At 34.4% G+C, this 27,997-nt stretch overlaps 1 protein-coding gene across 1 annotated transcript; it reads left to right on the forward strand.

Annotated features, from left to right (window-relative positions):
- The first annotated feature begins 999 nt into the window (after positions 1–999).
- kif14 (kinesin family member 14) lies at positions 1,000–27,989 on the forward strand. The gene is made up of 29 exons (XM_058761193.1): positions 1,000–2,159; positions 2,963–3,217; positions 3,306–3,393; positions 3,493–3,591; positions 3,702–3,754; positions 4,381–4,411; positions 4,502–4,609; positions 4,739–4,855; positions 5,027–5,145; positions 6,124–6,296; positions 6,616–6,763; positions 10,925–10,988; positions 11,133–11,317; positions 12,460–12,562; positions 12,665–12,819; positions 12,977–13,124; positions 13,191–13,343; positions 14,959–15,091; positions 15,187–15,280; positions 15,592–15,733; positions 19,348–19,451; positions 19,910–20,010; positions 20,918–21,148; positions 21,295–21,482; positions 24,824–24,976; positions 25,078–25,194; positions 25,342–25,407; positions 26,693–26,834; positions 26,927–27,989. The coding sequence occupies exons 1-29, from the start codon at positions 1,354–1,356 to the stop codon at positions 27,265–27,267; spliced, it is 4,617 nt and encodes a 1,538-aa protein (XP_058617176.1). The 5' UTR covers positions 1,000–1,353; the 3' UTR covers positions 27,268–27,989.
- Positions 27,990–27,997: the final 8 nt, after the last annotated feature.

Consider the following 27,997-nt stretch of genomic DNA (forward strand, 5'->3'; position numbering starts at 1 on the left):
TGAATCACCTTGAAAGTTAGCTTTTTTTTGTTAGTTTCAGCATTTTCTTCAGTAAAGTTTAAATAAATTGTAAATTGAATAAAAAAACAGTTTTTAAATAAAAATTATTTTAAAGTAATGATATACGCAAAAGAAAATAAAGCTGCAAATCAATAAAAGTTTATTATTATTATTTAAATCAGCATAAAGGCAGTAAAATGTAGAGTTTAATATATATAATATATACTGTGTGTGTATGTATATATATATATATATATATATATATATATATATATATATATATATATATATACACATATATACACACATACACACAAAATAAATACATTTATGTTCTTATATAAATTTAACTAATATAATAAATATAAATAATTAAGTGATTTAAATTAGCATAAACTAAAGACAGAGTATGTATATACACATATACACACACACAGTATACATTTAAAAAAAACTAAAGACATTATATATAAATAACTATTGATTATTTAAATTATTGTTATTTACATATAAAATAATATATTATTAATATATATTTTCATACTACACTTTATTTTACAAACAAAAAACTCACTCTCTCACTCACACACACACACACGTTTACTTAGCTATCTAAATGGGGACATTCAAACCGTATTTTCTATTGCCCTACACCAACCCTACCCCTTACAGGAAACTGTCTGCATTTTTACAATTTCAAAATAATTTTGTTTAGTATACTTTTAAACCGGTTTTACAAATGAGGACGTCCCCAAAGGGAGGTTTTTGGAGATTTTGTCAGCTTTACCTCACTTGTGGGTACAAATTTGTCCCCAAAATATGGTTAAGTAGGTACACACACACACTTTTCGGATGAAACCATTCGTTCTTGTTTGGCTTCCCGTGTAACTCTACGAGACACTGCCATCTGTTGGTAGATGAGCGTTACTGCTACGCGCCTTCGCGTCAAACTGAGCTGACCTATCACAGCACGCCTACAGGTTTTGAATTAGAGCGGCAGTATGGCGGCGAGCGGACAGGGAGTTGTTGTTTTTATTGACGCTTTGAGGCGGCGTTCAGTCGGTTACTTTCTTACCGTCGGAACGGTAACGTTAGTAAACTAGAAGAAGAAAGGACTGCGTTTTTTAAATCCACAAACAAAAGAACTTTTAATTGTTTACAAAACAGGACATCAACACTTCCAGGTCAGTTTTAGTTATGGGTTCAAGTAAACATGTATTTTTAAGCCATTTGACAGGTTATTCACCTCGGTGTACTCGCTATTATACAACAATTACATTTGTGGGCTGAAGTACATGTGCGACAATCTTAAGACAATCTTATAGTCAAAAGTCTTGTTTTTGGACCCATACAATGATGGATGGCTCAAAAGAAGGAGAGACCACATCAACTTTGAATAAAACCAAAGAAGTAAACAGGACTTATGTGATCTCAGCACTCCCAAAATGTGGAGAAAACACATTTAAAACACCATCCTCTGGTGTCAGACTCACTCTTCAGAGAAAACCCAGCAGCAGAACCACTGCAAACCACAATGAAGAAACCACACAGGAGAACCAAAGAGGAGAGAAACGCCTGACCCTTCAGCGCCGGACCAGAACAGGGTCCATAAACAGAACCAAAGTCCTAACCGAACCCAATCCAGCAAGAGAGACCCACGAAATCATCAAAACACCTGGGAAAACCTCATGGGGTGCTCAGAAAACAAGCTCTGAGAAGGTCAGTGCCACTCATGAGGAGGGTAAAACCATTTCGACACCTACAAGAAGAACCCAGTTTGAGAAATTAAGCGTCAAGAGAGACGTCTTTGAGAGGCTGGCAGGTAAAGATGCATCAAGACCCACATCTACCAAACACACAACTGCAGCAGCAAGACAGAAGAGCACTGACACCATGAGATCAACATGTGGAGCAGGAGGTGAGAGGGCTCAGATTGGTGGTTTAAATAGGCACATGACACCCTTAGCACAGGTGAGGAGACCTCCGGCCCTAATGAGCTCCACACCTCATGGAGGAACCAGTGTTTCTAGAGCTGCTCCTGCTGAAGGACATGCTCCTCTTGAAGCTGTGAGCAGATCAAGTGCTCTACGACCTCAAGAGCTGAAGATGGAGAACAGCGCGGTCACTGTCGCAGTCCGAGTTAGACCCTTCAGTTCAAGGTAAGAAATGTTTTTAAACTTTTAGTGTATAAAACCTAATTAAAAATGAATGAAAATCTCAAAAGATATATATCTGTATCTAACTATTTAGATAATTTATTTACTGTGTCATTTATTTGATTTACAATTTATTCCAATTACAACAAACATAATATTTGTTTTATGCAACCCTGTTATTGCATGATTTCCCCTTTTGTTAAAAAAATAAATAAATAAAAAAATGAAATTGTGACACCCAGGTAATGACATTATTTGGACCTGTTTTCAAGCAAAGCTGTAAGACAAGCATCCTAAATAAATAATGATAATTCTTTTTAAATTAATTTTTATGCATATTGTAATTTTGACAGCATTTATTAGTCTTAATTGTTTAACCCTTTTATGTAATTTATTTTAAAGAAAAATATCAAACAAATATTATTCCTAATTTTTGGCAAATATTATTTTGTAAATTAATGAATTATCACTAATTATAAACCAACAGCAGTCCAACAGTCAACCCTGTTACCCATTCTGGTATATTCTATTTAAAATACTGCTTACTATTTATTTAAAAATATTTATTTATTGTTATTTGTTTTTGTAATTATCTTTTTTTTAGTATTTAGTTTGACCTCTTGGGGTAAACTGTGATATTATGTAGTAATATTAATTGTTATAAAAATATAATATAATAATAACATAAAAAAAAAATAAATATATATATATAATATTTTATTAATATAATTATATATTTTAATATTATTGTGCAAAGTGCCACTTACTTTTCGCTATTTTTTATTTTATTTTTTTTGTGTCCACAGGGAGAAGAATGAGAAAACCCGTCAGGTGATCTTCATGAACAACCAAGAAACTGTTGTGCAGCATCCAGATACTAAACAAAACTACACATTTACCTTTGACTTCTCTTTTTGCTCTGTCAATGAATCGGATGCAAGTTTTGCCAGTCAGCAGATGGTTTATGAAAAACTGGCTCGGCCCTTGCTTGAAAGAGCATTTGAGGGATTTAACACGTGTCTTTTTGCATATGGCCAAACGGGTTCTGGAAAGTCCTACACGTGAGTGACGATTCTCTTTGAAACTGCATTGTTTTTTTTATAAATGTAGTAATAATAATTTAAATAAAACATTTTGGATGTTTTCTAGTATGATGGGTTTTGGTGAAGAGGCTGGCGTTATTCCCAGATTCTGCAAGGAACTTTTCTCAAAATTGGCCAGAACTGAAACCAAAGAGGTTACTGCCCCATATGTTGATTGTTCATTTACATTTTATGATTGAATTATAAATATAGCTTGTTTGACCGTTCTAAATGCAGGTTTATTTATATTCAAGATCTCCTGCCATCTGGAGATGAGCTATTTTGAGGTGTACAATGAGAAAATCCACGATTTGCTGGTGGCAAAGGACGAACAAAACCAGAAGAAAATGCCTGTAAGTGCAACAACTCGATAAAAAATATTAAATATTACAAATGTCTTTTAGTGTATTTGTCTTCCTTATTGACCTGTTCAGCAATTCAGTCCTTTTCTTGCCTTTTCCAGCTGCGTGTGAGAGAACATCCTGTCTACGGGCCTTATGTTGCAGACCTGTCCACGTAAGCAAACATTTCATTTACATGCCAGGATTACTGTGGCCATGGAATTCTTTTTTTTTTTTTTTTTGTTATTTTATGATGTTGTTTTTTTTTTATTTAGTTTTTTTTTTTTTTTTTTTTTTTGTTATTTAGTTTTTTGTTTTTTTTTCTTTAACTTTTTTTTTGTTTTGTTTTTTTGTTTATTTTTTGTTGTTTTAGGTATTTTTTAAATTTTGTTTTGTTGTTTTTGTATTTTATTTGATGTTTTTTGGGGTCATTTTGTTGTCTTGTGGGTTTTTTATGTTATTTTTTGTTTTGTTGTTTTATGTTGGTTTTTTATTTTGTTTTGGTGTTTTTTTTTTTTTGTTTTGTTGTTTTTGTATTTTATTTGATGTTTTTGGGGTCATTTTGTTGTCTTGTGGGTTTTTATGTTATTTTTGTTTTTTTTTTTTTGTTTTGTTTTGTTTTATTTTTGTTGTTTTATGTTGGTTTTTATTTTTGTTTTGGTGTTTTATTTTATTTTTTTTTTTTTTTTGTTTTAGTTTTTGGTTTTGATTTCTTTTGTTGTGTTTTATTTTAATTTAATTTAATTTAATTGTATTTTTTTGTTTTGTGCTGCTGTCACTAATCTCTATACTCTCTTTCAGGAACGTAGTCACATCTTATGCTGATATTCAGGTAATGTAAGGTGTCTGTTCGCTTTTTACATTCATTACATATTATTTTTGTTCATACCATCAATAAATTTTCCCTCCCCCATCTTCACAGACTTGGCTTGCACTCGGTAACAAACAGAGAGCCACGGCCGCCACCGGCATGAACGATAAAAGCTCCAGATCACACTCTGTTTTCACTCTGGTCATGATGCAAACAAAAGTAAGACCCTCAGATATATTTGCACTGAGATGCTACTTTTACTTCAGCCAACATATGAATAATTTAATGATGTGATATATGTGATATAATTAATGTGATAGTTATATGATGGTGTTTTCATGTACACAGACAGAGTTTGTGGAGGAAGAGGAGCACGATCATTGCATCACCAGCCGGATAAATCTGGTGGATTTGGCAGGAAGTGAGCGCTGTACTTCAGCCCAGACCAGTGGAGACCGGCTCAGGGTAATCCAGCATGCAGTAGCTCTGTTTATCCTGTGTCATTATTACCCACAGTGCATTTTGCTGCTTACTGTTCTGTACATGTTAAATAATGGTGAATTGGATTGTAATGCAATACATAATGAAATCTTAAATCTGACACATTTGTAATGTGAATTTTTTTATTTTTCCCAGGAGGGAGCGAGTATCAACAAGTCTCTGCTCACGCTGGGAAAGGTGATCTCGTCACTCTCAGAACAGGCTCAGAGCAGAAAGAAAGTCTTCACCCCGTACAGAGAGTCAGTGCTCACGTGGTGAGAAGCTTTTGCTTATGAATTTTTATTGATTTATTTTGTATTTCATTGCAGTTTTGTTAGTTTGAATTAAAACAACAACACCACAGCTTCAGCAATGTAATACATTTCCAAGGCCCTGATGTCAAGGAATTTCAGTGTGATTTAATTTAATTTAATTCATCCCCCCACCCATTCATGATACCTAGAAAATACACAGAAATAATTCTTTGTCTCTAGTTGTTCTAAAGTATTTCTTCAAAAGAAGGAAATACTCTTTGTTAGAGTAAACTATAAAATGATTGGTTAATTTTATTGCCATTATTGGTAATATTAATAAATAATCTCATTTTATTGCATAATATTATTTTATTACATCAGTTTGGCCTTTCTCAGAAGTACAGAAAGTTACATTAAAAATGTTAAATAATTTTCTAATATTATAATAAAATAGAATTATATTTATTTTATATTCAATATCTGATTTCTAATTTTAGATACGTCTGTACATTTGATCATATTTTTGTTTGCTCGACCAAAGTGGAAAATAATTTTAGAAGTGCTGAAAATTACACAAAATGAAATAAAAAATCTGATATAATACAGTAATAGAATTATATTTATATTATTAAATTTATGTAGTTACATTATTAAATAAATATAACTTTTATAATACCGATAATAATATCACACCAGTGTGGCCTGTTTACTCAGCATAAAAGGGGAAAATAGTTTCAGAAGTGCAGCAAAATTATATAAAAAATAATTAAATGAGCATTTCCCAAAATAGTAATTTAAATAAAAAAGGAATAAATAAACATTTAACAAAAGGTTGGGCACTAACAAAATGGGTACTAATGAATGTACAATATACAATAATGTACAATAATACCAGCCACATTTATAACATTTTTTAATTAAATGTAAAATATGGCACAGCATGCAGGATTTTTTGCTGATAAAAGCAGCAGAAGTGCTTCAGCTCCCTCTTGTGTTCAGGTTACTGAAGGAAAGCCTCGGAGGAAACTCCAAGACGGCCATGATCGCCACCCTGAGCCCTGCAGCCAGTAACATGGAGGAGAGCCTGAGCACGTTACGCTACGCCCAGCAGGCCCGTATGATCATTAACATCGCCAAAGTCAACGAAGACACCAACGCCAAACTGATCCGAGGTCAGGAACGGTTACAGCTCTTTATTCTGTCTGTCCGTCAGCTGTCATACTCCTCAAGAAGGGTGTGTTAGAAAAACACTGCGCCACACCTCTCCCCTAGAGGGCATCCTCAGCGATTTCTGTTCTGTACTGCCTCTGACAGGAATTAAAATGTGTTTTTTTTTACTTATGTTAAGTGGAGTTATTTTTTGTATATATACAATAATAATAATTATTATTATATATTTTATTTTACTATTATTTTATTTACATAGGTTATTTTTTGTATATTTTTAAGAATGTGTGTGACATAACTCATATTTTCTGAATCTCTGTCCAGAGCTGAAAGCAGAGGTGGAGAAGCTCCGTGCGGCTCAGATGAGCTCTCAAGGCATCGAGCCCGTGAAAATGAGACTGTTTCAGCAAGAGATCGCCTCTCTTAAGACTAAACTCTCTCAACAGGAGCATGAAATGGCCGAGGCTCACAGGTGTGTGGATATAAACTACAAAACTCAGGGTTATGACTCGCATTATACGGTGAAAATAAAAGAAAGCGCTGTTCACAACCCATTTGATTTTCAAATCAAACAAGTCAAGTCGCCTTTGTTTGTTTATATAGCGCTTTTTAACAATACAGATTGTGTCAAAGCAGCTTTACAGTATTAAATAGGAAAATAGTGTGTATTAATGCAAGAGGACAAAAGTAAACGCTTAATTTTCATTTAAAGTCAGTTCATCCTTAATTCAGTGATATTTAATTGATTGATTCAGTGATATTTAACAGTATATTTAATGAGGAATATCTAGTATGGATGGACTTGATTGTGTCTTTCGGGAATTAATTGTAATGTTGAAAGCAGGCGTTATCAGAATAAAGCAGAAATATATCTACAGTCATGGCCAAAAATATAGGCACCCTTGCCATTCTGTTAGAAAATGCAACACTTCTTTCAGAACCTCTCATGTTTGGTATTCACGTGCTTATTGTTTTTGTTTGCACTGCAACAACACAAAAAAAAAAAGTCAAACTTGATAAAATTTCACACAGAACTCAAAAATGGACTGGACAAAATTATTGGCACCTTGTCAAAATTGTAAGAAATAATTGCTTTTCAAGCATGTGATGCTCCTGTAATTTGTATTTAGACACACCTGTGGCAAGTAGCAGGTGTGGGCAATGTAGTAATCACACTTGCAACCAGTTAAAATGGAGAAAAGTTGACTCAACCTTTGTGTTGTGTATCACACTGAGCATGGAGAAAAGAAAGAAGTGTAAATAGTTGTCTGTGGATTTGAGAGAAAAAATTGTTTTTGTTGTTCCTGCGTCCACTGTGCGCAATATCATCAAGAGGTTTACAGCCCATGGCACTGTAGCTAACCTCCCTGGACGTGGACGGAAGAGCAAAATTAATGAAAACTTACAACGAAGGATTGTTCGAATGGTGGATAAAGAACCCAGATTAACTTCCAAACAAATTGAAGCTGATCTGCAGACACGGCAACAGTGTCAGCTCGCACTATCCGTCACCATCTGAATTGCTATGGTAGGAGACCCAGGAGGACACCACTGCTGACACAAAAGCATAAAAAAAGCAAGACTGGAGTTTGCCAAAACTTATGTGACAAAACCACAATCCTTCTGGGAGAACGTACTGTAGACAGATGAGACAAAAGTAGAGCTTTTTGGTAAAGGACATCATGGCACTGTTTACAGAAAAAGAAATGAGGCCTTCAAAGAAAAGAACACAGTCCCTACAATCAAACATGGTGGAGGTTCAAAGATGTTTTGGGGTTGCTTTGCTGCTGTTGGCCTTGACTGTGTGAACGGTATCATGAAATCTGATGATTACCAAAGAATTTTGGGGCGCAGCGTAGTGGCCAGTGTCAGAAAGCTGCGTCTCCACCAGAGGTCATGGGTCTTCCAGCAGGACAATGACCCGAAACACACTTCAAAAAGCACTCAGAAATGGTTACAAACAAAGCGCTGGAGAGTTCTGAAATGGCCAGCAATGAGTCATCCTTGAAGTCATCCTTCAAATCTGAATGACCTGGAGCAGTTTGCAAAAGAAGAGTGGTCCACAATTCCAGTAGAGAGGTGTAAGAAACTCATTCATGGATACAGGAAGCGATTGATTTCAGTTGTTTTTCCAAAGGGGGTGCTACCAAATATTAAGTTAAGGGTGCCAATAGTTTTGTATAGTGAATTTTTTGGGTTCTGTGTGGAATTGTATCAGATTTGACTTTTCTTCTGTTTTTTTGTGTTGTTCCAATGCAAAAAAACAAAAAAAACATGTGAGTACCAAAAGGTTGGTTGGGTTGCATTTTCTGACAGAATTGCAAGGGTGCTGATATTTTTGGCTATATATATATATATATATATATATATATATATATATATATATATTTTTTTTTATGAGTAAATGGGGCCAGTTTTTATTTGATTGACAACCTGTGGTCACTTTTAATCACTCTTATTTATATTGTTCAGCTTATTGACAGTAATCTATATAATCGCTTTTTGTGTACTTGCTTCATAAAAGGCTGAATTGTTACTGTTATTATTAAAATTTAAATATAACGACAATACAATTTTATTAAAAAAATTTAATTAATGTAAACTGTGTTTATAGAATATTGCAGTGCACTTATTATACATAAAATATTAGTAAATAATTAATACATTACTATGTAATTGTATTATGAATAATAAGTATAAAATGTGGGGTAAGTCAGCATTAAAAAACTAACTTTTATTCAGCAAGGATGCTTTAAATTGATCAAAAGTGACAGTAAATACATTTATTTGAAATAGAAATATTTTGTAACATTATTAAATGCTCTACTGTTGAACTTTCTATTTATCAAACAATCCTGAAAAAGTCTATCACAGTTTCCACAAAAATATTAAGCAGCTCAACTGTTTTCAACACTGATAATAATGTTTCTTGAGCAGCATATCAGCATGTTAGAATGATTTCTGAAGGATCATGTGACACTGAAGACTAAAGTAATGATGCTGAAAATTTAGCTTTGATCAGAGGAATAAATTACATTTTAACATGTATTAAAATACAAAAAAGTTATTTTAAATTCTAAGAATATTTCACAGTATTGCTGTGTTTACTGTCTTTCTGATCAAGTAAATGCAGACTTGTGAGTATAAGAGACTTCTCCTTAAAAAAAAAAAAAAAAAAATTTACCAACCCTTAGCTTTTAATGTAGATAAAAATAACCAAGCTTTTAAAATAATCATGTTTCTTCTTGAAGTGAACACAAGATATAATTAATTTTAATCCTTTACCTTTATTTGAACCACTGTAACAACAAACGCCAATATTCACAGAAATATTTACTAAAATCATGGAAGAGTTCAGGAGTAACTTGCTTCTAACAAAACTGCAACCTCTCCGATGTTTCTCATTCCTTTAAAGTGCAAAAATTCCCGGCCCGTAGCCAGGTTTAGTTTGAGGTTAGGGAAGGTGGTTTTGGAATAGAAAAAGCCGAAAACACATTTCCTGGCCATCACTGTGTAGTTTGCTGTGGCAGCTCGCAGTAAATGAGACGTTAAGAGGATTGAAACATGTTTGGCTCTTCTCCCAGCCCATGAGATCATACCGACATCAGTGGAAAGCTGTTCAGACGGGAAAGTAATTTTATTATAATTCTGATTATTTTATATTCTGTGATGAATACATGGAATTAAATCAATAAGCCCCGTGAAGCCGTGGTTTACAGTGGATTTATAACAGCTAAGGGGCGTTGTTAGGCACGACGCGAAGCAGACCCCGTTAGCTGTTAAAAATTCACTGTAAACCACGGCTTCACAGGGCTTATTGCTTTTATAAAACGGTTATTTCATACACTTAGTAATGTTTCACAAAAATAAAACAGAGCAAATAAGTATAATGATATTAATAAAAACAGTATTCCTCCACCAAACAATGTAGTTCCTCAGAAACGGTTGTGGTTGGAATCTATGGTTCCAACAAAGTGGTTGCCGAGCAACACACAAAGTAAACAAAGGTGTATGTTTATAGAGTAATTTGGCTCAACCAATCAGAATCAACCGGAACTATCTGTTTTATAAATGTAATTTTATAAGGTTGTTGAATTCTCTTTGTATTATGAATTGTTTTCAAAACTATTTTATTGTAAAATTAGATTATATACAAACCATATAATCATTTTAAATCGGTTTTATGTTATATTTTATTTAGTGCTGTCAAACGATTAATCGCATTCAAAATAAAAGTTTTTGTTTATATGACGTGTGTGTACTGTGTATATTTATTATGTAAATATAAATACACACATGCATGTGTGTATATATAAGAAAAATGTTACATTTAAATATTAAATATATTTATATGTAAATATTTTCAAAATCTATACTGTATGCGTGTATTTATATATACATACAAAATATACACAGTATACATACACATATTACAGTATGTAAACAACTTATTTTGGATGCGATTAATCATTTGACAGCACTAATTTTATTGTAATTTACAATTTTGTCACATACTTGCAGTTAGTGTGTTAAAACGTTTTACACACAAAAGACTGAATAGTCCTTTGACAGATGTTTTTAAATTCTGTACATATCAAGGTTTTACAGTCTTTGTGTCATTCAATATGTGCAGAACTTGGAAAGAAAGGCTGGAAGAGGCAGAGAGGAGGAAGCGTGAAGAAACCAAAGAGCTGCAGGTAATGATTCGCCTCACGCTTGCAAATAGCGGTCAGACTTCAGTGTGTGATGGATCGATGAGCTTTTCAAATGGGTTTCATGGCCATTTTCTTTCTCTTTCTTCTTCACTTTGTTCGTCTGTTTATTCGCTGTACCTCGTTCAGCGCGCCGGCGTCACCTTTAAAGTGGATAATCGGCTGCCTAACCTTGTGAACCTGAATGAGGATCCGCAGCTGTCAGAGATGCTGCTGTACATGATTAAAGAGGGCGAGACCAAGGTCGGCAAGCTCAAGTCTGAGTCGGCCCACGACATCCAGCTGTCTGGAGCTCTCATCGCCGATGAGCACTGGTGAGACGGGTCCCGTCCACAGTCTACTACCACTCCATCTTTCACTTGTTTAAATCATCTTAAAACTGATTGGATTTGTACACTTAAAAGAACAGTTCAGCCAAAAATGCCAATTCTGTCATTATGTACTCACCCTCATGTCGTTCCAAATCTGTATCTTGAGTTTCTTTCTTCTGTTGAGCACTAAACAAGATATTTTTAAGAATGTTGGTAACCAAACATTTGCTGGTAGCCATTGACTTATATAGTATTTTTTACCCCATAATATGGAAGTCAGTGGCTAACGTCACCTGTTTGGTGACCAACCTTCTTAAAAACAGCTTCTTTTGTGGTCAGAAGAAAAAAAATAAATCTGATTTGGAATGACATGAGGGTGAGTAAGTGATGACAGAATCTGAAATAAAATATTAATATTAGAGGAAATACCTAAGCTTAAAAAATGAAAATAAGACTTTGTCTTGGTAACTCACATAGAAATGAAATTGTTAAATTGAAGTACTAAAATTACTTCAATTTAAATAATATATAAAATATAAAAACATATATATATATGACAAAAGCATATAACAAAATTACTTAATCGTAAACTAAAATATGAAAAGCTTAAAATATTAAAAATAATTAAGATATTTAATATAAAAGCTAATTTAAAATATTAATAAATACTAATAATAGTATAAATAACGCTGTTCCAAGGAACACAAAAGAGGATGTTTTGAATAATGTGCTGGTCATTCTTTTCCAAGTCTTTTAAGCTTCAAAAATGACAAAATCGTCATAAAAATAAAACTGCTTACATATTTGCTGACATATAGGAAATGTCTTTTAATGTTATGGCATTATGTTATGTTATTTTTTTTTCTTTTATGTAAATAAATGAAGAATAAAACACTTAAACTAAAATTTTAAATGCTAGTTAATTTAGGCATTACAACATTATAATGTACAGTATGAAAAATGGATATTCATTTTGAGATTTGCTGATCTTGAAGATGACATTTTGCAGTGTTTTACAGTAAATTATTAGTGCTTAAAATATTAACATGATGACAAAAATAATGTAAATGCTGTGCACAGTTAAATCTCTAATATCGATCAATACATTTTCCAACAAGTCTTATTGTTTTTAATTGCGTTTTCAGTGTCATCTCCAGCGTGAAAGGTACCGTCAGCATTAAACCGATGCCAAATGCCAAGACCTTTGTGAATGGACATCTTGTGTCTGAGTGCACCGTTCTCCAGCACGTGAGTTCCTGCCACGGCTCTGATTCCAAACTTCTCAAATGTTCGGAGAACCTCCACATAAATCGTCAAACCGTATATTTGTTTATTCACCTTTTATTTCAGGGAGACCGTGTGATTCTTGGAGGAGATCACTACTTTCGGTTCAACCACCCCGCCGAGGTTCAGAGCGGGAAGCGCGCGTCCTGTTGGAGCAGTGGAGATGGTCAGAAGGACTTTGAGTTCGCTAAAAACGAGCTGCTGTCGGCTCAGAGAGCTCAGTGAGTTCAAGCCCTATATTTACCTCTACAGGAACTCATTTTACTTGGTTTCATGTGAAAGAACTGTAAAATTGTCCACCATTAATCAAAGAAAATGTTAATAAGGAAGGCCAAAACATCTGTTGAAAGGTCCATTCTTAATATTTTTTTTATACAGACTTGAAGCAGAGATCGAGGCGGCTCGGTTGAAGGCCAAAGAGGAGATGATGCAGGGCATTCAGGTGGCAAAAGAGATGGCACAGAAAGAGCTGAGCGAGCAGAAGAGTCAGTACGAGGAGAGGATCAAAGCTCTGGAGCGAGAGCTGGTAAGCTGTTAGCAGACGTATCTGTGTGTAGCATGTGTGACTCCAGCTAATCAAACGCTTCCTCAGGAGGAGGAGAGTGAACGGAAGAGAGAGCAGGAGCTGCATAAAAAGAGGGTTGTCTGCAAAATAGAGCAACTGCAGACAGCAAAGAGTCTACTGGAGCAGGAAGTCACCACCCATAAGAGACGTCTGCAGATGGAGGCCCAGGCTACTAGACAGGTACAGAAAGACCAGTAAAAATCAAAATTGATGCTCTTCTCCTTCTTAAAGGGATAGTTCACCCAAAAAAAATCTAAATTTGCTGTAAATTTACTCACCGTCTGGCCACTTTAAAAAATATATATATATATTTATGTGTGTGTATATGTGTGTGTTTATTATATATACATAAATAATGTAGCCAACTAACTAATGTATGTATTTAGTTTTATAGTTATAATTAGTGCTGTCAATCGATTAAAAAATTTAATCGCAGTCATGATTAATCACAAATTTAAAATACTAGGATTTACCTGTAAATGTGTTGAAATAAAGAAATGCATGACAAACTAGTTTAAGGAAACAGAACCCACACCTCCGCCAGGTATGAGACATAATCCTTATTATTCTTTTATCATTATTCTTTTGTTTTTATTCAGCCATTATCAGCCTTTATACTGGCAATAAAACGTTTACCAAGCCACATCGCTTCAATCCCAGTATACATTTACCCAACTATTATCAAAAGTATTTCTAAATAAATACAACAAAACATTTCTTGCGACCTTACGTGAAGTATTATGACAAAATGCATTATAAAGAGGAATTGGACCTGTTCTGCAGCTGCATTAGAGCTAATATTAGCATCATGCTTCATAAAACAATTTATGAGATTAATAGTACACTTTTACTCAGAACTCACTTCAAACCACCATCGAGTGTTTGTAATAACTTCCTTTTGCAATCACATGTGGAATTTGGTCGTTTACTGTTGTTAAAATATGCTATTTATAGCCTTTTATATCGCTGCACAAATGAGCATTTCAGATGAACACATTCATCTCAAGAAAATCACATACAAATATCCTATCGTAATCGTGTTTATTATCTAATATAATCTATAGTGGCTGTTGTCATGTTTATTTCTGCTGCTCTGCTGAAACTCACGTTGTTTGTTTGTGATACAACCGCCTCTCCGTTCTTAAGTTGCCAGGTTTACATTCCAAGTATAATACACATTAGTAAAAGGATCTATTTTTATTGTTATTTGTCTATATACGCTTTGGGCGGCCACGGTACATTATAAAAGTAGCCCAAAAAAACGTAACCCACGGCTCTGTAATTTTTTCCCACGACTATATTTTCAAAATAGCCCACTTGTGCCGCGACCCTGGCAACACTGGTGCTGTACCCTCATCACACAATGATAGACCTTCCGCGCTGCGATGACGGGAAGAAGTTGGGGTCAAACCTTATAAAACGATTAATTTGCGTTAAAATTTTTAACACGTTAATATTTTTTTGATTAATCGCATGCGTTAACGTTGACACCCCTAGTTATAATTTTTATTCAGTTAGGGTTAATTATTTATTCAGTGACTTAGTTTTATTTATATTATGTTTTACTTAAGATATTTGTTCCGAATATTTTCAGTTTATTTGTTATGTTAGTTGTTATTTATTTACTTTATATTACTTTATAGTTATATTATTTCTGTACTATGTATTACTTTAGTTATAGTTATTTAGTTAGATTTTACTTATATTATTTAGTTTATTTTAGCAAGTTTATACAGAAGATGGCTTCATCGTCTTTTAATTTGTGACTCATTCAGATTTTAAACTTTTTCTATAGGCGATGGCTGATCATGATATCCGGCATGCTAAGATTGTAGAGGCTCTTGAAGCAGAGAAGAGGAAGATTGCAGAAGATCTTGCTCAGATTGAGAGAAAACGTGCTCTTAAAATGACCCAGACCCCTAAAACCGGTACATGCACACTTTAAATTCAAAGACATGGGGTTTTCCATCAGTGATGTTCTTAGCAGTGTGTTATTCTCCATATTTTTGTTGAATGTTTGCAGCCTACCCACAGTGGGATTCCTTGAAGCTGTCTTTGATGATTGAAGAAGCAAACAAAATCGGTGCCAAACTCAGGAAACACACAGTCTTCAGCAGGTACAGTTATTTAGTGGGAGTAATGGATTTAATGTTCCTGGATCAACATCTTTGTTGGTCCTGGAACAACATTGCTACAGTATTAACCAATCAGAATTTATGATTAGGGAAAATTGTATCAAACTAATTTAGTATAATGTAAATTTATTTAAATAAATAATTAAATTAATAAATAATAAAGTCTTTGCCAGCAATCACTAATGACCAGAAAAGTGTGAGTTTATTGATAAGTGAGTAATTTTAAATTCTGGGTTTATTAAACATTAAAGTGTTAGGATGGAATCAGACATGAATTTGTGTTTTCATAACAGACATGAGGCGACTGATAAAGAGAGCGAGAGTGGAGACGTCCAACTGCAGGTCCAAGTTCAGAACACCAAACTGGGAATTTCCACCTTCTGGAGCCTGGAGAAATTCCAGTGCAACTTGGCTGCCATGAGGGAGCTTGAGCAGGTGGCTTAATAAAAGATGTTCACTTAGTTAATAGCTGTAAACTTGCTGCTTGAGCTGCACAGTGGCATTTTTGTAGCAAAGTACACAGCGTCCTAACCTTTTGACGTCATATAGCTACAAATGATATCCTCTTCGGTGTTAATCCAGGTTTTGTCTCTAACTAGACAAACAATGTGCGGCAAACACTTTTTTTGTTTTTTTTTGTTTTGCTGATTTGGTTTCTGTTTTTGTAGCTGGGTAGTCATTGGTTTAAAGGGGTCATGATGTGAGAAATAAAATTTGCCTTGATCTTTTGGCATATATGAGGTCTTGGTACCACAAACATCCTGCAAGTTTAATAGTTTAAACTTCCTCCTCATTATAAACAAAGCATTTGTTTAATCAAGCTCCAAAAATGGCACGTTTTGGATCTGAGGTACAAGGTGATGTCACCTGGGCACAAACATTTGCATAAACACTGCCTTCAGTGCAATCATCTTCTCACCATAGGCCCATGTGCAAAAAACTTTATTAACATTATAAGTAAACCTCAAGGAACATTAAAAAAAAATCCATGTCATGACCCCTTTAAAACCCTTGTTTTAGCTACATCATTTTTTTTAATCTATTTTTTTATTTATTTATTTTTTTGGTTGGTTGGTTAGGTGTTTTTTTGTTTTGTTTTGGATAGGTTGGATTTAGTTTGGTTTGTTTTTAGGGGGTTTTGGTTGATTTTGGTGTTGTTTTTGTGTAGCATCTGTTTTAACATTGTTTTGATTATTTTATTTAGTGTTTTGTTTTATTTTAGGTTTTTTATTGTTTAGTGTTTACTTGTTTATTTATGTATTTGTTTTTTTAAATTTATTTGTTTTGTTTTTGTGTAGCATCTCACTTATCATTTTTATTTTTTTTAAAGTGTGTTTAGTTTATTTGTTTTCTGTAGCAAATTTTGTGTAGCATGTCACTTGGGTGGGCAATATACCGGTATGCACAATTAATCACAATTAGAGATTTTGGACTATCATCTTTATCGCTCTTAAACCTTCTACACACTGCACGATTTTTGGCTGTCCCAGACAAAAGATTGGCATCGTGAAACAATCATGGTAATTTCTGTGATTGTGGCTCCTAAACGGGGGCCCTATGTCGTACAGTGAGAGGTTCAAAGACGGCCGTTGTCACGGTCTTGCGACCAAAGATAGCCTACGATCATTATGCCACAGCCATATCACCCTGCAGCCCAAGACCGGTTGCCCATGGAAGCTAAGCAGGGCTGAGCCTGGTCAGTACCTGGATGGGAGACCTCCTGGGAAAACTAGGTTGCTGTTGGAAGAGGTGTTAGTGAGGCCAGCAGGGGGTGCTCACCCTGCAGTCTGTGTGGGTCCTAATGCCCCAGTATGACGGGGACACTATACTGTAAAAAAAGCACCGTCTTTCGGATGAGACGTTAAACCGAGGTCCTGACTCTCTGTGGTCATTAAAAATCCCATGACACTCATCGTAAAGAGTAGGGTGTAACCCGGTGTCCTGGCCAAATTCCTCCACTGGCCCTTGTCTATCATGGCTTCCCAATAATCCCCATCCACTTGATTGGCTCTATGACACTCTCTCCTCTCCACCTGTAGCTGGTGTGTGGTGAGCGCACTGGCGCCGTTGTCCTGTGGCTGCCGTCGCATCATCCAAGTGGATGCTGCACACTGGTGGTGGTTGAGGAGAGACCCCCCACATGATTGTAAAGCGCTTTGGGTGTATTGCAATACACATTAAAGCGCTATATAAATGCCTCATTCATTCATTCATTCATTCATTCATTTTCTGACAGTGTCAGAAATTCAGCATGATCATTGCACAGTGTGTTTGCTGCTACGACCTACATGTACTGACCAACCAATAAAAATGCTACATGAAATGGCGTATTCATCAATGCGACATGGCGCAAAAACCTAAAAACTGTTTACCTCAAACTCTTTTAACATTCTCTTTCACAGCTTCCTTTGTTCAGCAAACATAAAAAGTAGTACAACTGCTAAACTGTGCTTCGTCATGCTCTTTTTGTTTACCATTAGCGCATGCTAATGAGGTTTTATTCTTCAATAGTAACTTGTATTCTGTGAGACTGTTTTTGCAGTCTGAGAGGTGCGCACAGGACGCACGCATGAATCCACTGCTCATAGAGCGAGTGAGTGTTTTTGACACATACTTATAACTTATGTGTCAAAATCCCCGTGATTTACAAGTATCCTCGTAAACAGGTCTTAAGTGAAAGTAAACAGCTGAGAAAGAAAACGCACGTAACCGTATAATTGGATCTGGATGTTCGGTCTTAAAGGGACAGCAGTTTAATTTTCCTACTGTCTGTCATTCCTGTTAATCAAACAACAGAGAGAGAAAATCTCTCACTGCTCTTGACTAAATCACTTTTGTAACTTTAATAAGAAGAAATGTATATTTAATTTACACAGTGAAGAATATGCAGTGTTTTTGATTAATTTACAAAAACAATTCTCAATATAATATTGAAATGTTCGGTGCGACATCCAAGGTTCAATATGCACTTGTGAATTGCGGTTTTTCAGTTTTGCATTTCAATAATTTTTGTGTGTTTTATTTCTCTCAGAATTGGCTGTGTGTGCCTGTGAGTTCACATGCTAAGATGAGGAAACGCTCCCCCGCTTATAACATGCATTTGAAAAAGTAACATACGCCACGCATATCTTCCTTGTAATGACTTGCAATAAGCGTTTCTAAACCTGTCCAACAAAAGAGAACATTATAACTCGTTTTTACTTCACAACATTAGTCGAGTGTTTGAAATAACTTCCTTTTGTGATCTGATGTGGCTTCTTATCACAGAATGAGGCAGAAAATATATTCTATACTGTAATAACGGCTGTCGATTAGCAATGGCTTGCAAATATAACTAATTTTATCATTATGAAAATACCAGAGATGGCTTAAAGAACACAAATAAACCATATATTGTCGCAGGTGAGCGTTTATTGTCCTTGCGTTTTATCATTCAAAATATTTGATGTTGTTATCTTCTTTTTATTCACTTACAGCGATAGCGAAGCCTTTATCCATATTAGGGATTTCGTGGAACATCATCAGTTCTGTTAGTTCTGTGATGCATATGTGGAGTTACTGCGCGTGGGCGCCCACTGGTGTCCAGTATGAATGAAACCCACATTTCATGTGTTTATAACTCTCAATAATGGCCAATCCATTCAACTTTGGGTAAAAATCTGAAAATAAAATGACTCATATCGGGATATAAGATTTTGGTCATATTTCCCACCCCTACTTGACATTAGAAAGTTTTATTTTTTTGTCTTTATTTCATTATATGTAGTGTTTAGCTTTGTTTTATTTTTATTTTTATGTTTGTTTTATTGTATTTTTGTGTAACTCTGTACTTGACATGGAATCTTTGTGCCACACTTGATTTGAACAAAGTGCTGAGTATTTAACACAGAGCTGAGTTGTTTGAATGCAATAATATGTGAGGCCATTTGAAGCCTGTTTATTTCCTTGTAATTGCCCAGTAAAAGCAGGAAACATGTAGTATTGGCACTTGCTCTTATTATCGTAAAAGAATCTGTGGCTAAATCAAGTTTGATGTTTATTGGCTGTAGGGGGAGAGCGCCTCTAAAGATGACGACGTGTTTTACGACCCTAATGATGAGTGGGAACCAGACCTATCTGCCTCTTCCTCAACCTCGTCTTTCTCTCGCAGAAGGTATTTGAATTTATTAGTCTTATTGAGTACACGATGCTGCTCTTCGGCACTCTGTACTTCTTTATTGAAGAACGAAAGAGAAGTATACTTTTTGCCCAACACTGGTTATTGTCTTCCTCCATGATGATATTTTTCCATTTATAAACCGAGCCCTATGGAAACGAACATTCCTGCAGCATTTTTAACCCATTTTCTTTGCCTGCAAGATTATGTAACTACAGCTAAATTCAATATTGGTGAATCTAAACCCTTTCTTCAGCTCACAGATATTCCTTAGCTTTTCACCTCTTGACTTCCTCTCTTGTCTTTCTGTGCTTGGGATGAGCAGTTAACTCAAAGTGTACATCATCTAACTATCTGTTAAGGAAGCAGTGTTATCTGACTGATAATGATGGTTCAAGGCCAGATATAAGTTCAAATGTATCTGTATCTCTTATTTTCTGTTTCTTGTGGCTCAGGAGTAGAAGTTTGCTGAAGAGCAGGAGGATTTCTGGGCGTCTATATGAGATCCGAGTGCACCCCATTCAAAGCCTACACTGTGCTCCCACACAGTCCACTGGTAAAGTAGCCTTTATATTGTATGTATATGTCTTTTCGACTCTTTGATTTTTATCATCATTCAGATTAGTAGTTTTGAAGAGAGAATTCACTCAAAAAGTAAATTTCTGTCATAATTCGCTTACCATTCAAACCTGTATGACTTTTTTCAATTTTTAGAAATCGTTCAGTGTTTTTTGTCAATACAATGAAAGTCAGTGGGGTCCAAACAGTGTTGTTTTGGTCGCCATTGACTTTCACTATATGGATAAAAACATTCTTCAAAGTAACGTCTATGTAGGCAGCTCACTAGTTTTTGGAACATATTTGCAAACCGGTGGTGTTTATTTTTAACTAAAATATTAAAAATAGTTTTCAGTAATTTAAAAAATTGAAATATTGAAATGCACTATAAATATTACAGGAAAAACAGTGTAATCTCATTGGTTCAAAAGCCTGGTATGCATAGCTGTATAATACATTTTGTTTGTGTTTGTTTTTGTTTAGTTTAGTTTTTTTTGTGGCGTCTCACTTGTTTTGTTTTTGTTTAGCATTTTGTTTTTGTGTAGCATCTCACTTTGTTTTTGTTTTTATTTTATTGTTTATTCAAGGCTGAAATAAAACATAAACATTAGTATAACTAATATATAACAAAAGTAAAATTATTACTACTATTAAAACTAAATACATTATTACAATAACAATAAATTAAAGATGTATAGAAATATAAAGAACAAAAGACAACAAACTTACTAAAACTTATTCAAATTAAAATAAAAACTGAAAATGTGAAAATGAAAGTACATAATACTGAAATAAAAAAATTATACTAGAATAACAGATTATAATTTTTTTTCAGCCAACTTAAGGAATATGATTGTTTTCCCCTGGAAAATATTAAGTAACTTTGATATCCTGTGTCTTTTTAGGGCTGATGAACAAGCCCCCCTCTCTGCACACCAGCACTTCTGACTCCGCCCTCCCAGCCATCTGCAAAGATATGATTGGCTCTGCCGTGGCTCGTCTGCGCTCCTGCCAGTCGACAGAGGAGAGCGAAAGCTTGGGTGACAAACTGACTCTAGACCTGCTGGCGATTCACCGTGCCGTGAGGTCCATCACAGACCTCTACGAGCACCTTGACGACGATAGTCAGGAGAACTGTAAGCATCAGCGTTTTTAACAAACCTAAATCAACAAAGCCATTCATCAGTGTCAATATTCAGCTCAATATGAATGCACAAGACCTGTGTCATCACGGCACTACACAAAGAGCCTCATTTTGTTCTGTTTGTGTGTATGTGAACAGTGTTTGTCTGCAGTACTGAAGCCCAGACTCATCTAGTGAAGGCCACGTCTGCTGTTGAAAGGGCTGTGTTCATTACCATGCACTGGGTCTCCAGCATTAAGCCCAGCTCTGATTCAGTGTCTCAGAGAGCTGAGGAGCTCAAGATGGATGTCAAGAAAATTGGAGGCTACCTTCAGTTACTCATTCAGGTGCTTATTACAGTTCATAGTCAATTAATAATAAAAAATAATAATAATAAAAATGCAATATCCTCATCAAAATAATGTAATTATTATTTATTAGTGATGTTAATATTGTTTCTTTAATTTTGATGAATTAAATATTTAATTATTTAAAGGCATTTATAATAATAATTATAATGAATGTCTTTATTAACATTTTGATATTATATATATTTTTTTATTTGAAATGATTTAATGTTAGTAAAATGCATTTGTTAGTCAGTTGTATACCTTAATATTTCTTTAAAAAATAATTAATTAATAAACAAAATTTAAAGAAATATTAAGGTATATAATATGCATTTTACTACTATGTACAGGCAAATTTAAACCACTCAATCAGTTTCTGTCAAATAAATATATAATGAAATGTCTAAATGTTGGTAAATGTATTAATAATAATAATAATAATACAGTGTACATTCTTTAAGCAAAGAAACGAATGAAATAAATTCTAAATAAATTCTTTAATTGTAATTGCTTAATTTCTTTAAATAACTGTTAATATTATTATTGTTGTTGTTTAGAAACATTTAAACATTTCATATTTTTTACTACTATCTATTTGTCTTTGTCTCTCTCTCTCTCTCTCTCTCTCTCTAATATACATATATACTATATTGCCAAAAGTATTGGGTCACCCCCTTCTAATGAACAGGTTTGACTACTTCAGTAATTTCCATGAGTACAAATCTTAATGTTTAAGCATATAATGATATTCTAGGGAATTGTGTGCTTCTAATTTTAAAGCAACAGTTTGGACAGGACTCTTTTCTATTCTAACATGACAATGCCTCTGTTTATAAGGCAAGGTTCAAAAAGAAATGATTGAATGAGTCAGTGTGGAAGAACTTGACTGGTCTGCAGAAAGCCACGTCCTAATCCCAGCTGAACACCTCTGGTGTGACTTTAAATGCAGATCTTGAGCCAAAAACTCATCACCAAACACCAATGACTTGTACACATGGGTACAGTCATTTTAGACACTTCCAAAACTGTTGCAACAGAGATGGAAATTTTTAAATGCATGAATTATGTTTCCATCTTTGTTGCCACAGTTTTGGAAGTGCCTTTTTCTGTTCTAAAGAAGGGTGTGTCCCAATACGTTTGTCCATATAGTGTATGTACAAGTCAAAGGTGTTTGGTAAAGAGTTTTTGGCTCAAGGTCTGCATTTAAAGTCACACCAGAGGTGTTCAGCTAGAATTAGGACTTGGCTTTCTGCAGATCAGTCAAGTTCTTCCACACTGACTAAATCAAGCAGTAAAATGAATTTAATCAGTTGTATACATTTCTTTCATTTGATTTAATTTAATTAGGTAAATAACATCATTTTCTTCTTCTTGTAAATTTATCATCATTTAGGCATCTGATAATCAATTTATTTGATTTCTCACCTGATTATATATTGGCTTAAATTGCCTCTATGTAAGTATCCAATAGTAAAATGCATTTACAAATGCAATGATAGAATACATTTAAAAAGTTTAGACTTTTGTTGTGCTACAGGGTTCCTGCGGGTCCTTAAAAAGTCTTAAATTGTACAAGAAATTATTTATTATGATTTCAAGAGGTCTTAAATTTGGGTACAGGCCAGAATTGCAATACAGCTTAATGTAACGATTAAACTTCAAAAAGCTATAAATACATTTGAGCAAGGCATGTTTCAAAGTCCGGTGCTGCACTGCTTTGTGTTCTGCCGTTACCAGGGAAACAGTTTGAAAGCGCCTCCTGCTGGCAGTGAATGAATGTGCATTTTCAATAAGGCTGTTGTGAGTAGGGTCTTCCTGCAATACCAGAGGCTGTAGTTTCAGAACCGGATTTCTAGGACCCTATAGTTGTTTGTTTGTTTGTTTTTTAATTATTTTATTTTATTTATTTATTTTTTGCATGTATGTATTATGTCAGGTCTTCCAGCCAGTTCTATAAAACCTTTACAATTAATCCAGAACGAGGCAGCAAAATTAATTTTTAATGAGCCAAAAAGAATGTAAGAGAGAATGAAGAACGTCACACCTCTCTATTCTAATTCTATTCTTTAAAAAAACAAAAACAAACGTGTCCCTTTTAGACTTGCACTCTATTAATTTACTGCTTGTTTTCTAAAAAAACACTAACACTAGCTTTTCTAATCTTTTTGTATTCTGTTTTCTTTTTATTTATTATACAATTAACAAAAGCAAAAAAGGCCTCTAACACTAGCTTGCTCTATACTTTTCCTATTATATGTTTTCTTTTTATTTATTATTTAATTTAAAAAAAAATCTCTTGCTACGTGCACTGCGTCAGGCTAAAATAGACTTGTTATAGCACTTGCATATTGTTGCTCTTTTGTTGATTTTGATTGCTTCCATTGTCCTCATTTATAAGTCGCTTTGGATAAAAGCGTCTGCTAAATGACTAAATATTAGTGGCTCATACTATTTTATAGCACTTGCTATTAAATTCTGTATATTATTATTTTTAAGGAATTATGTAGGCCTAGTTATTTAATTGTATACACTTAATTATTGTCCTAACCAACTCCTAACCCTAAACATACCCGTTGGTAACCCTCTTGAAATATTTAACCTAATTTATTTCAATATATTCAGTATATTCTGGTTTAAAATTCAGTTTTCTTGGAAAGAGGACTTGTGTCTGTGTGAGACTTCAGTTAATTAGCTGCAGCGCTTCACGTCTGATGTGCTGTTTGTTTGCATCTGTTTGTTTGTTTGAATCAGGTCTCCTCTGTTGGAATAGATGATGCTGTCCCAAAAAAATAGGGTCCTATGCAGTCCTAGAACTGCAGCCTCCAGTATTGCAGGAACATTGGGTTGTTTTTGTTCAGACCAATGCAAAACTCGACCCATGTTTTTACCCTGCAAACACGCAGAGCTGTAAATGTGAACTAGTGGATCGATAAGGAGATAATTCATTATAAAAATCTAAACTGTAAAATGTGTTTGTATGTTATTTAATTAATATAATAATTTATTGATAATGGTTTAAATTAATATAATAATACTTTTGATTCATCCATTTTCTTAAAAAATTATTTTAAGGGTGAAATGTGAAGTGTATAATTTTATAAAACTTTTTGTTTTTGTGAAAACTTCTGTCTGAACTGTAAATCATGCTTTTTACCATAGACATTGCCCTACCCTGCTCATATGGCATTAATTTTATTTGTGAAGGTCTTAAAAAAAGGTCTTAAAGTCTTAAATTTGAGCTTAAAAATCCTGCAGCAACCCTGTGCTAAGTATCAACTTTGGAATTTTCGGTAAAAGCCTTACAAGAGTGTTGGTCTTTCTGTGTTTTGGTCTTTCAGGGCTGTGACTCTGAGATCTCCTCCATGGTAACAGAGGCCCAGAGGAGGGTTGCAGAGTGTATGAGCGCGGCTCTCAAAACCATCGGTTTTCTGGCGGCAGTGAATGGGACTGATCTTCTTTTGACTGAACATGGTTCAGAAATCATAAACAACGTGGGTATATTTCTCGTTTACAGCCCAATAGTAGATTTAACATTAAAAACCAGTCAGAATAAAAAAATAAATAAATACAACAACATTCTCTTTCTCTTTAGAGGTCAGTGGTGGATTCTTTGCGGGATGGGATTCGTCAGTGTGTGACCGATCTTCTCCTCATTGGTCAGAGGATCACCACAGAGATGCATCGAGATCTTTCATCTGCTCATATACCAGTAAGTTCTCTTAATAAATAATTTACTTGATAAAATGGAATCTTTATTAATCCAGTTAATATTGAACTATAAATGTATACTTTATTAACTGATATAAATGTATACTGTAACGTAATTTCATAATATAAATTCTAATATATTTCACAGATTCAGAAATCCAGCGCGATGGATGTCGCCAGCACTCTGCAGAGCTACTTCCGTTGCTGTTTGTCGGTACGCCAGCTGTTGTTTGTCATTGAGTGTAAAATGTTTTGGATTGATGGCCAGCCCAACAATGACCGAGGGGGATAGCGCTTGTAAAACGCCAAACCTGAGCGGTCTTATCGCACGTCTTGGGTCGTTTTGCTGTTTACAAAATAAATGGCTTGAGTGGAGTGTCATCTGTCACCTTAATGTGGCTGTAACTGTTATCTTCAATACACAAACTACAGGCTCGTTGTTATTGTTCAGCAAGAGAATGGGATGCTGGGATAAGGAAAAATGGATGCATCCCACAAGCTCACTCATTTCTCAAACCCACTCACCGTACCTAAACCCTGTGGTCTAAAACAAATAAGATAGCCAACAATAAATGTGAATATTTAATTTAAAATATATTTATTTATATTAAATTGTTTATTATTTATAGAATTTTTGTTATTAGTTTTTGTATGGTTTTTATTTCCATGGTTTGGTTTGGCATTGTTTTGTTTGGTCTGGTTTTGGTTTATTTTGTTTATTTAATTTTTGTACTTTATTTGGTTTTTGTGTTTTTTGTTTTCATTCTTTTGTTGCTTGGGGGCTTGTTTTGGGGGTTTTGTTTGGTTTGTTTTTTGTGTAATTTTTCTTTTTAGTTTTATTTAGTTTTTCTTTTTTGATTTTAAGTTTGTTTTTTCTGGGTTTGTTTGATTTTGCTTTGGGTTTTAGTTTTTCTTTGTTTGTTTTTTGGGGGGTTGGTCTTGTTTGGTGTGTTTTTGCTCTGGTTTGGTTTTTATTTTTAAATTTGCTTTTGTTTTAGTTTTTGTGTTTGATTTTTTTTTTATATAATTTTTTTTTTTTTTAGGGGGGGGTTGTTTGGTGTGCTTTTGGTCTGGTTTGGTGGTTTTATTTTTTAATATATATTAAAAAATGTATATATTGGTTTGTATGTATATATTTTTAAATTAGTTTTTTGTTTGCTTAGCTTTTGTTTTTATTTCTTTTTTGTTTTAGTTTTGTTTTGTGGGTTTGTTTGGCTTTGCTTTGGGTTTTGTTTGGTTTTCATGTTTAGTTTTTGTTTTTTATTTCTTTTTTTGTTTTATTTTGTGGGTTTCTTTTTTTTTTCTGTCATTTTTGTTTTTTGGGGGTTGTTTTTTGTTTCTTGTGCTTTTGATCTGGTTTTGTTTTTTATATTTATTTTTAAATGTTTAAATTTAGTTTTTGTTTGGTTTTGCTTTGGGTTTTGTTTGGTTTGTTTGAGAGTGTTTTTCTGTGGTGAACTTTCCCTTGAAGAGATATTTGTGCATCTGCTCTTTCACAGGACAGGTCAGGCTCTTCTGAGGATCGTTCAGAGGATGATGAAGGATTGTACTTGTGTGCAATTCAGAACACCACCGCTAAACTCCTCGCGCTGAACCGGGCGATCAAAGACCTCCACTTGTCTTTGTTGAACTCTCTAAAGGGTACAGCAATCTTTCCACAATAGCATTCATATGAAACACTTCTCCGCTATGACATATATGTGACATGACTTCATTTTATTAATGTAATACAGGGAGCGGCAGCGATGCTGGCCTTAGTCAGACGATACAGTCTGTGTCTAAGACAATTGATGATGTCATCAACGGCGTTCTGCGTGAAATACCTGGAAGACGTCCAGACAGCCTTCGGCTTCCATGTGAGAAGAACATCACGGCCGCCCGAGATCAAGTGCACTCAGCGCTGCAGGCTTTGACAGCAGCGTTTGATAAAAGCACAGGTGGAGTACAGACGCTGGACACAGATGGACAGTTTGTTCAACCAGGTTATGGCAGCAGAAATCGAACCGTCCCTAAAGTTGTGTATTCTCTTTCTTCAAGCATTAGCACGTGTTCCAGAGACGCCCGCTGGGTGTGATTTTGGATAGCCGCAGACTGAAGGGGTACTAGTTATGTGTATAACTATATTTGGTATAATGGTTAATGCTAAAGTTGGCTCACTATTCATTTTGATGTATTTACAGTATGCACTCATTCAGGCCTAACAGTTTGTCTGCAAATTTTGTACGACCTGTAGATTTAGCTGAAGGATTTTGAAGAAGGGCTTAAGAGTATAACTTATGAAGATGGGTTTCTGTTTATTTTGCAAGTGATCAAGCACCTAAGTCTTTTATAACTCATGCAGAAAAAAATACTACTTCTGAATATATTTTTGCACTTGAAACCTTTGCACAGGCTTGGGCGCACTGATATTTCATAATATCATTTGCATGGAGATTTTTAGCATTTGCAGTAGCATTTACTCTGGATCATGTACTACGCACTAATTTATACTTTCAGTAATAAACACTCACTGGGAAAAGAAGTCTGGTGTTCTATTTAAACATACTGCACATTGCATGCCTTTTCTGTGTTTCTATATAATTTAATTAAAAAAACAAAACAAACTTGGTCATAACTGGAATCTGTTGGAAAATGGCTCATTTACAATGTAACATTGTTTTTTATTTTAATTTGAGTTTCATTATAGATATTATGTGTTGTATGACATGTTTTATAAAATGTTTTATTTCCGTATTAATGTTTATTTTATTTCAAATAGCAATTTTTATTGTTTTAGTTAACTATAATAACCTTGGGGGCCACAA

The sequence above is a fragment of the Onychostoma macrolepis genome, chromosome 22 (assembly GCF_012432095.1).
Source record: "Onychostoma macrolepis isolate SWU-2019 chromosome 22, ASM1243209v1, whole genome shotgun sequence".
NCBI lineage: Eukaryota > Metazoa > Chordata > Actinopteri > Cypriniformes > Cyprinidae > Onychostoma > Onychostoma macrolepis.

Coding starts and splice junctions, on each gene's coding strand:
- kif14 (XM_058761193.1), top strand. CDS start 1,354: ATGATGGATGGCTCAAAAGAAGGAGAGACCACATCAACTTTGAATAAA. Junction 10,989..11,132: donor AAGAAACCAAAGAGCTGCAG/GTAATGATTCGC, acceptor TACCTCGTTCAG/CGCGCCGGCGTCACCTTTAA. Junction 11,318..12,459: donor CTCATCGCCGATGAGCACTG/GTGAGACGGGTC, acceptor TTGCGTTTTCAG/TGTCATCTCCAGCGTGAAAG.